The 17,610-nt window shown below is 39.3% G+C and overlaps 1 protein-coding gene across 1 annotated transcript in view; it reads left to right on the top strand.

The window, feature by feature from the left end:
• Nucleotides 1-17,610, top strand: part of VWF (von Willebrand factor) — a 133,521-nt gene that overhangs the window by 90,873 nt on the left and 25,038 nt on the right. Inside the window, exons 34-41 of the mRNA XM_009869457.1 lie at nt 448-625; nt 3,419-3,639; nt 4,615-4,807; nt 5,159-5,500; nt 11,849-12,054; nt 16,301-16,403; nt 16,513-16,587; nt 17,113-17,217. Coding sequence (XP_009867759.1) covers nt 448-625; nt 3,419-3,639; nt 4,615-4,807; nt 5,159-5,500; nt 11,849-12,054; nt 16,301-16,403; nt 16,513-16,587; nt 17,113-17,217 — 1,423 coding nt within the window. The remainder of the gene's footprint in view (nt 1-447; nt 626-3,418; nt 3,640-4,614; nt 4,808-5,158; nt 5,501-11,848; nt 12,055-16,300; nt 16,404-16,512; nt 16,588-17,112; nt 17,218-17,610) is intronic.

Here is a 17,610-nt window from a genome sequence, read left to right as displayed (position 1 = left end):
TCCTGCTGTGCCATGACCATCTGTGCTCAGAGCTCTTTCTAAAATAATTTTGTAGATTATGAAAACTAAAAGCTTTGACATTTAAAGAAAAGCTAAGGGGAATTCTTTGTCAGCTATGCATGCTGTAGGATGGCTAACAATAGGTGCAGTAGCAGATACTTCATTCTGCTGTAACAAAACAACTCCTGTTCTAGACAATTATCTTTCACTTGGAATTTCAGAGTCTATTTCTTACACTGTTGCTAATTTAAACTTTCTCACCATTGTGAAGTCCTTGACACACTGCATTCTATTATTTAATTATCCAAGGCTAATTTGAGTAGCACTGCTGTCAGGGTCACTTTACTTGCTAGCCTTAGGATTGCGGCTGCAGATGAGATTTGCGTTTTTCTCCTCTCCACCCATGTTCTTTTCAATTGTTAAATATTCATATCTCTCTCTCTCTAGCCTGGTGATAAATGGACCTTACCGGACCAATGCCACACTGTGACATGCTTTCCAGGAGATTACACGGTTCTAGAGAGTCACCAAATTAACTGTGAGAGGATGCCAAAACCTGTATGTCACAGCAATCTTCCTGCTGTTAGGATTGAAGAAACTTGTGGCTGCCGATGGATGTGTCCATGTGAGTATCCATCTTTGCATATATCAAAAATATAATGCCAAATGGATCTACTCAGTCATCGTACACATCAAAGATGACTGGGGTGGGAGGAACTGATGCTGTCCACTGGTTGTGAGGAGAGTGAGTCTCTCAAATGCCTGGAATATGTGATGCTATTTGCAGGTTCAAGGCCACTGTGAGCTTATTTTTCCCATTAGCATAGCTACAGAGTTTTATCAGAATCTCACGCTCGATTTCCAAAACTGTGTGAACTTGGAAAGAGGATGTATGGAAGAAAATAGAAATTTATCTCCGCAAGGTGTAAGTGATGTATTCTTGGTCCACCTCTAGGCTTGAGGGTTTGGTCTGACATCAGTCAAGCACATATATTACAGAAACAACAAAAACAGTGCTTCCTGCCTCCATAAAATATCCTGCTGAGTATCTGAGCAGAAAGATGAACATTATGTGATATCCTCTGCTGAACTGACTGTTTTAGGAACAATTTCTTCGAGGCGCTTCTTGGAATACCTTAGCATGATTTTGATCTCAGAACTGTTAGACATCCAAAATTTTAATACTCCAATTTGTAGCATTTCCTAAAAGTGCATTTGGTTATCCAAACTCTTAAAAGCAAACATTTATCTTTTGATATAAGTATTTCTAAAAGTTAAAAAACTTTATAAACCATTTATAATTATTCAAATAAATGTTTAAATTTCCTAAAAGTGCATTTGGTTATCCAAACTCTTAAAAGCAAACATTTATCTTTTGATATAAGTATTTCAAAAAGTTAAAAAACTTTTATTTGAATAATTATAAATGTTTTATAATGTTTAAAAGATAACTCTTAGTGATATCTACCCATAACAAATGAATCCATAATAATTTTCTTGATCCTAAATACGTTAATAGCAACATGAAGGCATTACTTTTGGCATTCAAAACATATCTCAAAGGATTTCTGAAAGGATAAAATAAAAATTACTATTTGTGTCATTAACTGATTTTCACGACAAGACCTATAGTTAACTTGAGATTGCTACTGCTTAACATGAGCTAATATTTGTTTAACTCTTTAGGAATTTAATGAACCATTATACACAAAATTTAGTATTTTCTTTTTCCCCAAGGTGGTACAGCTTGTGAAGGAAAAGTAGGAAGTTTTCACGTGTTAGGGATTTTTTTACATCCTCCTATAACCTCATCCAGTTGATCAAAGCCCCATGGGTGAAGCACCTTTGTTTCAATGATGACTTGACGAAACCAAGGTGATGCTGTGTCAGCTAAAGCAACATCTACAGCAGGGAGGAATGCTGGTTCTGATGCCACATGTGCTGAAATCAGAGCCAAAACTCACAGCCGTCTGTAGACTTTAGAGGTGGGCGTAGGAAAGTAGGCGCTTGGTAGGAGGTCAGTGTGCTTCAGCATCTCTTTTTTGTTATGGATGGAGGCTGTTTTGGCAATCTGTGCTGCAGGAGCTTGGCAGTGTGTGCTTAACTGACTTGTGATTCAGCAGAGTAGTATTCAGCTATTTAGAGAGCTAAAGCTCTTAAGCGATTGCTTGATGACATGGATAGTATAGTAAATGCTTTTGCAAAGAACAGGCACTTGAAAAAAGCGTTCTTGTCTCTTAACTGAGTTCAGAGGATAGACTAGGAGTTACACTGTAAAAGTGGTTGTGTGCTGAACTAGTCACAAATTTTATAACAACGTTAATTTGCAATGTGTGATTCATGGCTATCAGGTGGTTTTGGACTAGAATACCTATGAGAAAGCTAAAAGGATTCCCATTATCCTTGGAATTTTTCTAGATGTTCAAGAATAAAAAAAAATTGAGAAATAATGTTTTATTGCTAACTTGTTTCATTGTTGTTTATAGAGGAACTTTATAAGCAGGTACACTAAAATACTTGAGGATGCTCCAGTGTTCAAAGGGATCTCTCTCTTGACAGTTCAGTGCTTGAGAGTGCCCAGATTTGGAGGTCAATGAAAAGGGATACCAATTATTCTCAAATCTCAGTTAGAAGCCAAGTAGCTGAATTGTTAACAGTGAAAAATTTCTTGCTACATGTTTAGCCAACATTACTTTTATTATTCTTAATGTTTTTAAGCAATGATTCTGAAAATACATGAGTCAGAAGTGTCCTTTTGCTGAGTTTTTGTTTTGGTGATTGTGAAATTATAATCCTCCTTGTTTTCGAGTTTGTTAAGACGAGGAAGTGTTTACAACTTAATGCCCAGGGCACTGAGCTGTCAGTTGACCATTGGTTTATCTTATGCACATTATTTCCCTGCCCTTTTCCCTGCCTCCCATCTAAAAAAAAAAGAAGACCCTCTGATATTGACTTGATATGCATTTGATAATAATGAAACAGTGTTATTTTGTTTCAAATGTGATATTGTACAGATTAAAATGCAATGCCATAAGAAAAAAGGCAAGGCAAAAATTACAAAAAATAAATGTTACAGTCTTGCTATAAATAGGGAAGGGATTTTCCCTGCTTTTATTTCTTATATAAAATTTGTTAATAAATCACATTCAATGTGAGTAAATTTCATGCAGAAGGATTTTCTATGAGTTTATCTAAATCTTTTGTACTACTAATTGCTCCAGACAAAGATAGTTCAGAAAAACCATATGATAAAGTATTTAACAAAGTTTCTTGTCAGTGCAGCATTTGCTATTCATTAGCTTCCTAGTTATCTTGATTGCTTCCACGTGCCCATAATGACTGTGAAGAAATAGTCTAATCTGAACAAAAGTGAATGCCTACATGGCTTTTTTTTCTTTCCCCTTCTGTTGATTTTCAGGTGTCTGTATAGGAAGTTCATCTCGACATATTGTCACTTTTGATGGGCTGAATTTTAAACTGACTGGCAACTGCTCCTACACCTTGTTTCAAGACATGCAGAATGATGTTGAAGTGCTCCTCCACGAAGGACCATGCAGAGCAACACCGAAGATGAACTGCATGGACTCCATTGAAATGAAACATCGTGGCGTATCTGTTCAGCTCTTCAGTGACATGGCAGTAAGCTAAATGCACTGCAGTGATCCATGCATTGTCCGCTCATGACATAGAATTCAGGTTACAAGGACAGATTTATTGCCTTTTTCCAGCTTCTGTTCCCCTTGAAGCCTATTCTCAGGCTTCTGAGCAAATGCCTTGTCTCAATTTCATGATGCAATCTATGTTCACATAACAAGCCAGACACCTTTTTTCCTCTTGTTCTCACTGCAGTGCTGCTGCGACAATGTCAAGAACATGGGATTTGGCAACATCTCCTTACCACTTCTACCAGAAAGGCAGGGATTATAGACAGGACATACTGCATTCAGAATGTCCTCTTTTGGCAGAGATCCTTTACACAATGTTATTCTTTGGTGCATGGGAGAACAGTCTGTTCTTCACAAATCTATGCATGACTGCCTAGTTGAAGAGCTATGGAGTTGGTTCTTACCTTGTGTGCAGATGGACCTTAACATTAGAAGAAAGGACAGCTTAGTATGCGTTACACCTATTTTATAGGCAGAGAAATATTCAAATTCAATGCGACACATTTTTCAGTCTCTGGATTCCTTGAATGCACAGAAGTTAGCTAACTTGCAAAGGTGTTGCAAAGTAGGATGGATAAAAATACCTGCACCCAGTTCTTCATGGTGGTGGACAATCTTGACTTTTACTGAGGTTTACTGATAATCAGGGCCTGTAGGCAATGTTTTAATTTCATGGTGTTAGATTGCTTATCTGTAAATATATGAGGCTGAAGGAATGCACTTTAATGGGAAAATGTTAAAGTTCTTCATGCAATTCACAGAAAGATCAATTAGTTCTGTACGTTTTCAAACTCAGTAGAAAGTTTCAGCTTGCAAAATTCATTCTTATGTCCAGATTCAGTTGCATCTTCAAGTACTTGTGTAGTCGAAATGTATTTCAACTGTAAGATTGAGTTGATTTTAACTGCTTGCTAGAACTGATGTGCTGATCTTGCCTTTCTGAAAACAGGTGGCAGTTAATGGTAACAGGGTTCATATCCCCTATTCTGGCAGTTTGTTCGAAGTGGCTGTGTATGGAGCAATAATGCACGAAATTAGATTCACCCATCTTGGACATAATCTCACATTTACTCCAAGAAACAATGAATTTATTCTTAAACTTAATTCAAAGAGCTTTTCTTCAGGAACACGAGGGCTTTGTGGTAAGTTTGAAAGCTGCTAATTTCAACAGCTTCTGACTTGGGCTTGAACTGCTATGCACATTATTGTAATTTGTGTGGCCCAAAACCTGTAAACTCTCTAGCTGAACTCGTCACCTGTTGTTGGCCCATTGCTTATTTATGTAGGTTTTCTACTATGGCCTGTAATAAGGAAATGGCAAACAAGACTCAGAACTTTTACACCTCTGTTGATAATAGCTATAAGGAATATTCCCCTTGGCATTCACTGAGTGGCCTTAGCCACCTCTATCTGTTCCATGCCTCTTTTCTCTAGGTTTATTTTACTGCTGACTATATTCAGACTTTTTCTTTTCCTTTTACTCACCCTCCTAGGAGTGTGTGACCAGAACCATGTCAATGACTTCACGTTGCGTGATGGCTCTGTCACTCCTGAGAGCAGAGTGTTCATCCAAAACTGGATAGTGGAAGATCCGGGGAAGATCTGTGAAATCCAGAGAGAAGACAGATGCTCTGAGAATGCAAAGAGCCTCTGCCGCCTTCTGCTCTCCAATCAGTTTGCAGAGTGCCACAGGGTAATCTCCCCCAACATGTTCTATGAGGCCTGCACAGAGAGCAGCTGCTATGAAGATGAAGCCTGTGAGATGATAACTTCCTACATGCACATCTGCAGGGAAAACGAGGTCTGCGTGGACTGGAGAACAGCCGAGTTTTGCCGTAAGGGGTTTACTCTGTGTTAAAACTGGTATAGAAACTCTCTTACTTGGTGATGGTAGTGAAAATGACCACCTTGTCACTGTAATATTGATTTCTGAATGCCATGTAATGGGGCAGAAGTTCCACATCAAGTTTCTCTTACCAGTCATATTGCAGATCTGACAACTGGTTTGTCATACACTAAGTTGCATATTATGGAAAAAATCTTTCTTAGTAAACTGCTAACTTGTAAAATGCAAGGTAGTTACGCAAGGCTAGAGGGATAACTTAAGAAATAAAGGTAGAGAGAGGGTTGTGCACAGGTAAACAGAGCTGTGTGACAGTACCTGACTCTGCAGCCACCGAAAGATCATGGAGCTGGGTTTGGACTGAGAGTCTGCTCTGAATGTGACTGGCAGTTTTAGCTGCAGATGTCGTTGCTTTGGGACAGAAGTTGGAGGGGTCTGTACAAGATGGACAGGGAAGCTCATGTTTTGGACTAGTGGAACTGCTTCCCAGCCTGCCACTATCCTGCACATAGTGCTGCACATAATGGCACAAAACAAGGCAGAAAAAAATTTCTGTAATAATTTTACAAGTTCTCTACATTCCAACCAGTGTCATTTTAAGTTTCTACTGCAGTGAAAAATGGGGAAATGGCCACTCTCTATGTTGTCTTTTGTTGCCAGCACTCTGTTGACAACTACACTGAACAAACTACTAGCTGTAATTTGCTTTGCAAATTCACTTCTCCTTCTGGCTGTGTTTTTCTTCTGTTTTGGAGGTGAAGAGTTTATGCTGTGAGAAAGCAGTGTAGCAGGATGAGACTCCGGTGCCCAGAGCCCAACAGAAGCAGGACAAGCATGCTAGTGCTAAATTCAGACTGTTGTTTCTTTGTATACCTACTCCTCAAAATTCTTGTAAGAAGTTCTGTCCTATCTTCCTGTCTCATTTCTATTTATTTTCTTTTTCTTCACCTGACATACCTAAAAATCTGCCCAAATGCAACATATAAGAGTTACTTATTTTTACCTAATTATATGTTAGTAGGTGGCTTATTCTACACCTCCTCCTGTTAGTCTGTCTGCAGTGATGGTTACAGACATTCAAATATTCCCTCACAGTGTTTCTAGTTTAGTCAAGTATCTGAGATGTGTTATGTATGTAGGCATTTTCTTTCCTAGCTAGCCCCTCATAGAGTGTTTTGATATCCCAGTTGTTTTCCACATCTCCTACCTCTCCAGTTCAGTCTTTTTTGCCTGCCTTTCTTTCCTTCTTGCTGCCCAGATACTTTTTGTTTCAGAAACAGAGAACAAGCATCCTAAAGGCACGATACCACAAAAACTCAGTGCATATTTTGATTTTGTTCATGTTTAAACTCAGACTGAGGAAATGATGGGATAGGAAGTTAAGAATGTGAATTTGGCCTGAGCCTCCAGTTAGTGCTTAAATGTCTTTCTAGGATAGGTTATTGACGAATAAGTTACTGTTGCAGACTGAATCTTTTAAGAAACAACACAGTCTGTTTGGAGTATAGCGCTAGAAAACGGAGGGAGAATATTGTCAGCCGTTTTCGAAATTTAGTGCTTTAGTCAGACTTTGCAAATTGTCATGTCCAAGGCTGGATGTCAGAGGAATACCTTAGTAACGCTCTGTGGTTTTCAGATTCCCATGTTGTTACACAGTGTGTACAAGTATAGACAAAGAGTTCCCTATTTTAACACTAGTTGCATAAAATAGTCATTAGTGTCCTAACAATAGCATTGTCTTCTTCCTTCAAGCAGGTGCATGTATGCAACTGCCAAAATTAAAATTGCCAATTAGAAAGCCATACAGGTTACATTAATGACTAAATAGACAGTGCAACTTAATCATTCTACACCTGCGTGTTTAATAACAATGACATGGTTCTGGAATACCTTTATCCCTCCCGCCTCAGTCCAGTGAATTCCTGTCATTTTTGTAGTTTGTTTGGGTTTTTGTCATGCTACAGTAAGACATTTCAAGGCCTTCCTGACCAGATGGGTGAATATATTCACTGGAATATTTGATAAAGACAGGGCCTGTTCTCCATCCTTCACTCATTCAGTTCCATTGCCTGAGCTCTCCTTGGTCTTTTTTTGGAAGGTGAATGTGGTGAGTGGTACCTGGGAGACTCCGGCTTTGTATCAATGGATGGAAGGAAACTTTACTCCAAGGTGGGAATGCACAATGAGAAAGATTTTATTTTTTTTATTTTTTTTATTTTTTTAAAGCACAACTCAGACCCCTCACACTTTGAAGAAAAGCTGCAGCAGCCTGTTGCTTCTACTGACTGATAACTGTGTAACCCCAAGGCACTGAATATGCACCTCTTGAGTAGATGCACCCTCTCAGTGAATGCCTGTGGGATAGGGTTTCCAGTTCAATGACAGTATGGGCTTTATCTTACTGTGAACATCGCAGCGATTTCTAACAAATCATTGTGTTACTAGCAGCAATATGGGTTGTGATTCAGCTTTGAATAGAGAGGAAATTTTATTCAGCTGGCAATAGGATTGTTTATATAGTGATTAATGAATGGATTGAGATATAGTCACTGCAGTTACAAAAGAAATAGCTCATGTGGAGGTAACCAAGTCAGCTTTGAACTGTGTAGCTGAAGTAACAGTAGCAGTCAGCAAATTTTGCTTGAAAAGAAGAAATACCCAGAAGATAAATGGCAGCAGCAGTTGTTAATCTTCATATGCTGATGTTTCCATGAGTGCTTCTCAGCAGCTCTTTAAGCTCATTTACATGCAGCACGGGCATGTCCTCTAGGCACTTGCCAATACCAGCTTGCAGTTTAATTAAATTTAGATAGGTAATTGATGCTTGCATGGTGTATGAAGCAAACTGCTAGCTGGTACTGCTCAGTAATGAGCTGTGGTTTTTTGAGGATGCTGGTGGCACTAGGCAGGTGCAGGGACTCCTTGAGACATGAGCCATTCTGGTTGTTGGAGAGTTTTGTGTTTTGCCTTTCACTGGGTTGTTTTGCAGGCCCAGGTTAGAAAGCAAATGCATGACAGGCTGTGCCTGCTCAACCAAGGGGCAGTGACATCTGGCAGAGAAGCAAAAATCAGGGTCAAGAGGAGGAAACAGAAGCAATGGGACACAAGAAACCTTTAAACCACCCCTGATAATGAAGGAGCTACAGTGGATCTACACCGATATTAACCACTGCTGTTTGTTTGCTGTGTAAGCAAGGGATGCTGATGAGGACCATAACAGCTGAAGTATTTAAACCATGAGTTGGAAATCAGTGGTACGGGGGTGGTTTTGCGACTGCCTTCAGCTGATCTGGGACAGTTATTCTCTTCCACCTCCAGGCATACATTCCTTTTGCTATGCTGGCAGTAGTCCTTACATGCTGCTTGGTGAGTTGTGAAAAACAGCTGTAAAAAGGGAAAAAAGTGCCAGCAGGAAAGAGCAGCTGGGATGAAGAGATTAAGAAAGGGTGGGGAATGCCCGTTTGATGGCAACGCTAATCTAAATTGGTTTAATGTGGCTGTGACAACACTCTCAAGAACATTAGAAAAATCCTTCTAAACATATTCCTTTAGGTAAAGAAGACCATTAACAGAGGTTTAAGAAAACTGTACCTGTGCAATGGAGGGAGATTGTCTGGCAGCTGATGAGCTATTGGCCCTGGTGCATTATTCACTCCAACTTCCTTGGCACTGGGATTTTAGCTGTCCTTTTGGTGGCATAAGACAGTACAGGGAGGCAAAAGGCAAGCCAGCAGTATGTCACCTGAGAAGCTGACTAACTAAGTGTTAAATCTGTGCTAATTTATACTACTTATAAAGTTGCATTGTCATCTGAAAGAGCATGTCCCTTTCTTCATGTATCACAAGCTTGAGGAACACCCCTTCCCTAAACATCCACTGAGTATTTTAATCAAGGGTACTCTGTCCTATCTGTTTGACCCACAGAGTGAATCCCAGTGCAAACTGTTCCTAGGTCTTTCACTATGAATTTGTTAAGTCGTTTGTTTTATTTTCATGGACTTGCACCATCTGTAGATCCTCATAGAGATAATTTTCATCCAACCAATATCTACTAGGAATAGCTACTGTAATTTAAAGGAAAAATAAGCGGCTGAAGGAATGTCAATACTTAAATGTTCCAGGTGACGTTTTGAATTCATAGGAAACTGGTTGTTTGCTTTTTTCCCCTATCTTTTCTTTTACTATTCTCTTTAAGGTTTGAAAGAAAAGGTCATGTTTTAGTGAAACCAACAGACAGAACCCAGTATATGATCATGGTAGTATCATACAGGCTAACAATTGAGGTAGATTTCTTTTGAAACTAATTTGACAGAAGTACTTTTCTGTTACTTGATTTTGAGCCTTATTTTCCCTTTTTGCTAGTACCTGCAGTGTTTTTCTTTTCATTCAGGAAAAACAGGCATTTGAGGTAAGCACAGAAACAGCCATCCAGGAGGATGGCTTCTTGAAATGCTTGTTTCTGAGGCTGACTGTGAGGAGTCCTTCATACCTCCTCACATTCCATACCACTGGCAGAAATTTCCATACAAAAAGCAGAGTTACCTGAAAGTCATGTTGGACCTGGCCAAATCTCTGGAACATAAGGGCAGTAATGTGTCAGATGGCATTCTGCAATCACCTGATTGTCATCATGCCAGTAGGGTGACAGGACAGTTTGGATGATTTTCCTGATATTGATAGAGTTTATCTCATCTCTCGATACTTCTTATGGACATCTCATTCCTGTCTGGAGTCTGGGGCATGGTTGCTTAATGCCAACCAAATGCTTAATAATGCCACCTGGATGCTTAATGCCAATCAAAGAGAAGGAAGGTGTTATGTGAAATATGTTAGAGGTTTTAGCATTAGTACATTCTACCTGAGGTGTCCAGGTTCTATGCTGATAAGCATGAACATAAAATCCTAAAATAATTTGATTTTGTGCAGAGAGAGTTTACTAGATTTGCTTTAGGACTAGTGGTATGTAAGCAAGGCAAAAGTCAGTATGCTGAGTGTATTTACTAACACCGTAGTAAAAAGTGACATACTACCTTAATAGATGATGTAGATATATTTTCACACATTTATTAGGGCTGACATGAGACTATCCCAGGCAATGAGCACTAGTGCTTACTGTAGGCAACTTGTACAAAACAGTATAGTCTAGATAGCTGGTAAACGATTTCTCCTATTTTATCTGGATAGACCTTTTCTTGTTTTCAGAATCCAGTCAAAGCATTTCATGGAGGGATTTGACTCCCCATCAAGTTCCTGCAGCTTTTCAGGTTGCTCTGCATCTGCTTAACTATGTTGGTTATCCACACATACAATGATAAACTCCAGCATTCGAGAAATTATTTGATTTAGCATGGCTTGAAACAGAAAAGGGTTAATGTTAAAGACACTTCTGTTTCCTTTGGCTTCTTACAAGGATGTGTGGACAGTTCAGTTGATGAATGCTTGTTTGGTTAGGAGCTCAGGTCTTCATTCTGTAACTTTCTTTCAATGTTTTTTGTCAGGGGACTGAAAAAAAGTTTTATAGACTTCACAGCAGTCACAAACTGGGAAATAAGAAACATTTTTCCTAATTGAAGCTATAGAGAAAAATAAAGTAGGCTTAAGGGAGTACACAGTGTGGAAGCTGTGTTCATAGGTTTCTTGAATAGCTGTAGCCTTAGTTTTGTGTTTGCTTTTAGAGACAATGCTCTCAGTGTTGTGAGCTCATCACTAAAAATTTTATGTGTTGGCTTAGGGGGAAATGCAACTTTCCTTGATCCATTTAATTCTGTTAATAAGGCAGTACAGTTAATAAGGTGAAGAAATCCAACAGGTTCATTTCTGAAGTGCCAAAATATTATTTCTTGGCTTTGTTTCATTGCTCCGGGACACCACCACCTATCAAGTTGTCAAAACTCCCTTTTTTCAACACTTTGGTCTGTCCCAGATATCTCCTAACTGTGCACTGTTACCAGTCCTTCTCTAATACACATAAAGATGGTTCTAAATTCTTATGTCTTCTGCCTATTGCTGAAAACAAAGTTAGGGAAGATGTTCAGCTCATGTAAGCCATTGTATTATTGCTAGGATAAGTCATAGTTTGCCAATTCATGTGGCCTGAAAATGTGGCTTGATGATTTCTGCATGGACTGTAACTTAAGTAAATACCTTCAATCACTTTCCACTGTGGATTTTGTTAGTTTTAATCGTGTATTTTAAAAGATGTTAGCGGATGCAGAGGACAACATATTCATCAGATGATGGTTCTCAAAAACCCAATGGAATTCTAAAGAAATCGTGAGTGGAAACATTTATCTGCATTTCAGATCTCTTTATCTAAAGAGGTTTTCTCTGTCTTCCTCAGCAATGAAATGTCCCGCATATTTGACATATGATCACTGCCACAAAGCCTGCATAAAGCACTGTGAGAATAGTACCAAAATCAGTGTCTGCAAGGATTATCCCACAGAAGGCTGCTTCTGTCCAGACGGACAGGTGATGTTTAATGACAGCTGTGTTGATGAAGATGTCTGCACACAGTGTGTCAGCGAGGATGGCACACATCATCAGGTAACTATAACCTTAGCAGCTTACCTTTGTGATTGGGGTTTTTTACTTTTGCAAGTAAAATCTGTCTTATAAGTCTAACTGTTTTTCCCTTTGGATACTTTATTTTCTAACTCAGTTCCTCATAACCATCCGTCTGCCAGCCCCGCGTAGCTCCCCTAGTGTGAAATTGGCTGGGACGGATATAAAATTCACAGCTGGGACTGTACAGACCCGGAAATGCATGACAAATCTGTGTGGAGAGAGGTCTAGAGGGAAGAGAGAAAGGATGGCATAAGTCAGCGTTTACCAATATAAACTCTTCCCTTTAGTAAGCTTTTAGCAGTAATGACAATTTAATCATAAATCTAGAACTCTTAGTTCAAATGTGTTGCATTGTCTTTGCAAAGCTTACTGAAATATTTTCAGTAGTCGATGGGGAAAATTTGGGACCAAGATGATCTCATGTCAAATTGTATTAGACTGCATCGATTTCTTAAACTAGAATTGTTTCTTTGACGAAATTCATAATTTGATTTTTCTGAAAATCCACTTTTCTCAGCTAGGTCAGACCTTTCTGTGGCAAAATGAGATTGAGAAGAGCTGTGGGTTTGGGGTGCCAGACTGCAGTGAGAGATGGTTGATTTCCCTTTCAGCATCACACAGCAGGTGTACAAGCTCATTCCTGTGTCCCTTGTTCCACGTAACTGGGGTTGTTCCTCTTCACCCCCACCTTGGAAAGTTTCATTTTTCACCGAAGTCAGTCAGTCCTTCTAAATCGTCAGTTCTGTTATAGGACTTTAAGATGAAAACATTCAATTTCAGTATTTTATTTGCTTTAGATTCTTAACAAGATTTTTGGATGATCTTCCCACTCAATGTGTTGAGTTGAGCTAAAACGGAACTAGTTTTGTTCAATGACTTCAATTTTCAGCTCAGTCACTTCTAAGAGAGTTCATTTTCTGAAGTTAGCAATGTGTTTTTGCAGACTGTGTCTGCTACTAGAAGTGATAAAGCCTGATGTTTATAGTTATTATCAGGGACTGGTATGCAGAAAGACTCTTGCTTATACTTGCTCCTGTAGTGACCACGGTCACTGCTATATCTTGTGCCCCATGTTGGGTGTGCCAAAAAGCAAAAGTCTTGCAAGGAAGTCTTGCATACAGAACAGGTGACCCAAAACTGACTAACAGAGTGTTGCATTGTATTGTATAAACCTGAGGGATCAGAGGGGTTAAGCCCTCTGCTTTAATGGCCAGTGTCCAAGGTTTTCTGTTCTGATTTCTAAGTCTCTGCATTATTCCCTTTTCCCTTCCCCTTTGGAGAGGGAGAGAGTATTTGTCATTCATCTGGTGGCTGGCTCAGCCCTAACCCTTGACACCAAGACATAACACAGTTTTTTGTAACACAGTTCTTCTGTTAATAAAAAGTTTAATTTTTAAGTATACAGGTAGATTGTAAAAAAAAAAGTGAATGTATGTGCTCCGAATACCTTCATTATACACATGCAAATTTAGACAATGTGTTAGAGATTTAGAAACATTTACCATTAAACTGAAAGGAAGCAAAGACAATTTGTGGCTGAGACGTCTCTTTTAAATGTTGTTTGCGTTGATTAACGTCATGACAAAAGCATCAAATATAAAAGCGAACACCTTTCGGTAGGTGATAGGATTCCAGCAAGCAATGAGCTTGGGGCAAATGTTCCAGGTGTTGATTTGCTGACACATGAACCGATGGCGGGTCTGCCCTGGGTGCCCTGCATGTGTCCGTCCAGCCTGCCCTTGCCTACGCCAGTCCAAAGATCCCACTTTGCAGTGTCTTGTGCCTTAGTGCCACCTCCTGTGACTGTCAAAGCACAGTGCACTGAGAAAACGTTCACTAAATATAGTTTTGAGTGTTTCCCACGGCTGGGCAAGGAGCTGAATGGCATTCAGTCCCCTTCTCGGGCATATGCACCCTATGGATTTTGACAGTAAGAAGGAAGACGCAGGGGAAGGTGTGTTCTTTCATTCCACGACTGCATTATCCAAACAACATTTTTTAAAATGAACAGTTAGACATTTCTGAAGGATTTAGCACATCGACCTTGTGCTATTTTAAGGTTACAGTAGCTCTGTATGTACGGCCATGGTTTGCATCCTCTTTTGGAACTTTGTTTTAAATACTTTATCAGTGGATTTGTATAATGCTTATAGAGTTGGTAAAATGAAAGGAAAAAAGTGCGCAGTAATTTTTCTAATAAAAGAAGTAGAAAAAAATATTATTATTTCTCTCAAAGTAAAAAAATAACTTGCAACATATATAATCACTGCCTGTAACACAGATCAGTTGTGCACGACTCTTGGTTATTATGACAACTCTAGTTATTATGATTCTCCATGAAATGGTTATTGCAAATGCAGATTAAAAAATATGAAAAGTGCCACATAAATTCCTGAATTCTCAGACAATATAGTGCATTTTCCATTTAAGTAATAGTTTCAAGCCCTCACGGGGAAAAGCTCAACACACATCTTGGGAATAACATATGCAGTGATGACTACTTGTTTCTGCAAAAGTTCTGAAATTCATGACTTGTCACATGGCCCTTTAATGGGGTTTTTAACTCTGAAAACCTCCTGTCTGTACCCCAATGGTAAGGCTTAGATGCAGCTGCTGTGTGGACGGGGAGGTGGAGGGCAGGGGAGGATCAGCTCACACAGCCGTTTCACATCTCCACCATCACAGGATTAACTGTGTGAGCAGTACAACAGGCAGTGCAACTGGTGGTGGGTTATGATTTCCTTAACCCCCTTCTTTCCTTCTGGTGTTTGTGCTTTCTACCCCAGATTGTGCTTGGGCTTATGGGATTCTCAGTACCAATGCCTGCATAGAGCTCTACTAATACCATGCTATCTCTTGTCATTTATTCTGGTGTTAGAAAGAGACTCCTACTTACTCTGAAGAAGACCTGTGCAAAAATTGAGGCTACTGAAACTGTTTGAGCAAGTTTTTTGTGATTCTCTTTATGTGTGTCTTGAAATATCTACGTGCTTTTCACATCACCACCTGCAAATGAAGGCATTCTCTATCAGCTGCCTTCTCAGGTCTTTTTAACCTTGAGGCCATTGAATGCTCTGGCACAGGGCTTTGAGTTGTTTTTTTAAGCCCTGAGATAATGTTCTTTACTAGCAATACATCAATGCAAGCTTTCTTTGACTAAAATAGATTTCCTATGGATTAACTGATCCTATGTGATTTGGTTCCTAAGCTTTGTTAAACCTCTGGTTGGCTTCTTCTGGCGTGCCTGGTGTGTTATCCTTGCCATGCTCTTAAACTTTGAAAGGAAACTGTCTTCTCAGACTTCTGTGATGGATTAAAATACATAGATATCTCTGAGTACAGGTGGCAGTATGCTTAGATATTTCCTTCCTTTCTTCTTATTGTTAAAGGTCGTGGAAGACTTATTTTCAAACTGCACCCCAGAGTTTTCTGGATGACACCTTTTTCCTTTGTGGCATCCTAACCTGTTCTATGTGTTCTCACCCAGAACTTGAATCGATTGTGCCAATAAGCGTTATTGGCCCCTAGTGCATCTTTTCACTCTTACCTCCCTGTTCACATAGATGTTAAACGTGGATAGTTCTTTGTAGGCAACTACATCTTTAACATCGATGTTTTCCCTCTCATGAGAAGGAGCAGTGGCTGTCAGTTTCAGAATGTACTTATTACTTCCAGGTAACCACCACACTGATGATTTCAGATTTGGGGTTGCTGTAGTGCTTTTCCAGTCTTCAGTCCACTGGGAAATCAAATGGCATCCTGTGTATTCTGAATAAAAAATAGGCACTGCTTATTTCTCTGTATTTAAATACTGCTAATTTGGGAAAGCAGCCACTGCTATGTATTTCCCAAAATATTGTTGTTTCCTCTATTACCACTGAGTATCCAGCCATGGTATGTAGTTGGAGGAGTCCACTGTTACTCACAAAAGCCTGCAATTGCATTTATAACATCTAAGTATTTTTCAAGCTTAAAACAATAGTAATTCGTCAGCCCATTTATGCATTCTTTACATCTTTTGCTAAATTGGTACTGCGGTAATTTCAGAATTAAGTGTCTCCTTAGATCCTTACTGTTAATAGTGCAGCTAACCAATCCTGCCAAGTCTTCTGCTTTTCCAGATTAATGTTATTTACCCTCACCCACCACTCCTGTTGCTGACATACCAGTGACCAGAATATTTGATTTGTTTCTAACAATCTGCTTGTTTCTTTTTTTCATGCAGCACATGGAAACGTGGATTCCCACCAGTGAGCCTTGCAACATGTGCACGTGTCTTGATAACAAAAAAATAAACTGCACAGTCCGACCTTGCCCTACTGCCGAACGTAAATTGGTTTAGCTCTAAGTATCATTGCACTTGAATTGATGTTTTTGTTACCTAGTTTTCTATTTCTAATCCAAAGTTGTTTTATGGATGTTTTCTTCTCACTCCAGCTGCTCAGTGTGGTCCCTGTGAAGTCCCTCGTCTGCGCAGGGACCCTGGACGGTGCTGCCCTGAGTACGAGTGTGGTAGGTTCTCTTATAAACTATTGGAATCTTCTTGGTCCATATTTTGCCAGATACTTCAAAGGCATGCAATCCTTTTTGTAATTTAATGCAATACTTGATTTTTTTAAACCACTGAATGACTGTACCATCATCTGTGTGGAAGAATAACTCCTGAGGACATGAGTCTCCATTCACTTCCAAGCTGACTTTGTCCCTCTTTCTGTAAGAAATGAGGAAGAGAATGGAACAATTTCTGTATAAATGACATTAGAATGGTCTTTTTTAACGTATCTATTTTTGTGTGGTCTATATTTGCACATTGAATATGACATTAGAACCTTAATCCTCATAACCCAAGCTTCAACTGTTCCCTAAGCTATTTTGAATACAAACTCTGACCTCCTGAGCGCTAACTTACTTAGTAGTTTAAGATAGCAACTGAGTGCAGGGAAAAGAAGTTTAATGGGGAAGTACATGTGTGTGTCTTTTCGTGAGCACTAAATAGTCAAGCATGGTCTTAAACACTCTCTCAATTTCTCTTCTTAGTCTGTGATCTGGTTTCCTGTGATTTGCCTCCTGTCCCTGTCTGTGAGTTTGGCCTGCAGCTTGCTCTGACCAACCCTGGAGAATGCAGACCAAATTACACATGTGGTAAGATATTTTTTTTTTTTTAGCAGAGACTGACACTAGAACGTTGCATTTGAGCAACACTGACAACTTCCTTTAGACATTATTTTTTTCCCTCTGAAGGGTTTAATCTTGGAACCAACAGAGGTGTAATGATTTCACAGATTTGGAAGAAGGATATTGTTTGCACTTTCTGAGTACACTTTTGAGCTAAAGAAAAGAGAAACACTACTCTTGGATGTGTGTGCTATGACCCTTATGCTTATATTATAAATGTTTTTAATTGTATATGAGACAATTTTTTGGCAGAGTAGGAACTTTTCTTGAACCTGCATCACAATATTTTACCTGGATCTTTTATATCTGCATTACTTCTTACTCTTGAAGTGGATTTATAACAGTTTGCAGTAGAACTTA

Source organism: Apaloderma vittatum, unplaced genomic scaffold (assembly GCF_000703405.1).
Source record: "Apaloderma vittatum isolate BGI_N311 unplaced genomic scaffold, ASM70340v1 scaffold1895, whole genome shotgun sequence".
NCBI classification, from domain to species: Eukaryota; Metazoa; Chordata; class Aves; order Trogoniformes; family Trogonidae; genus Apaloderma; species Apaloderma vittatum.
This window is presented reverse-complemented; position numbering and strand designations above follow the sequence as displayed.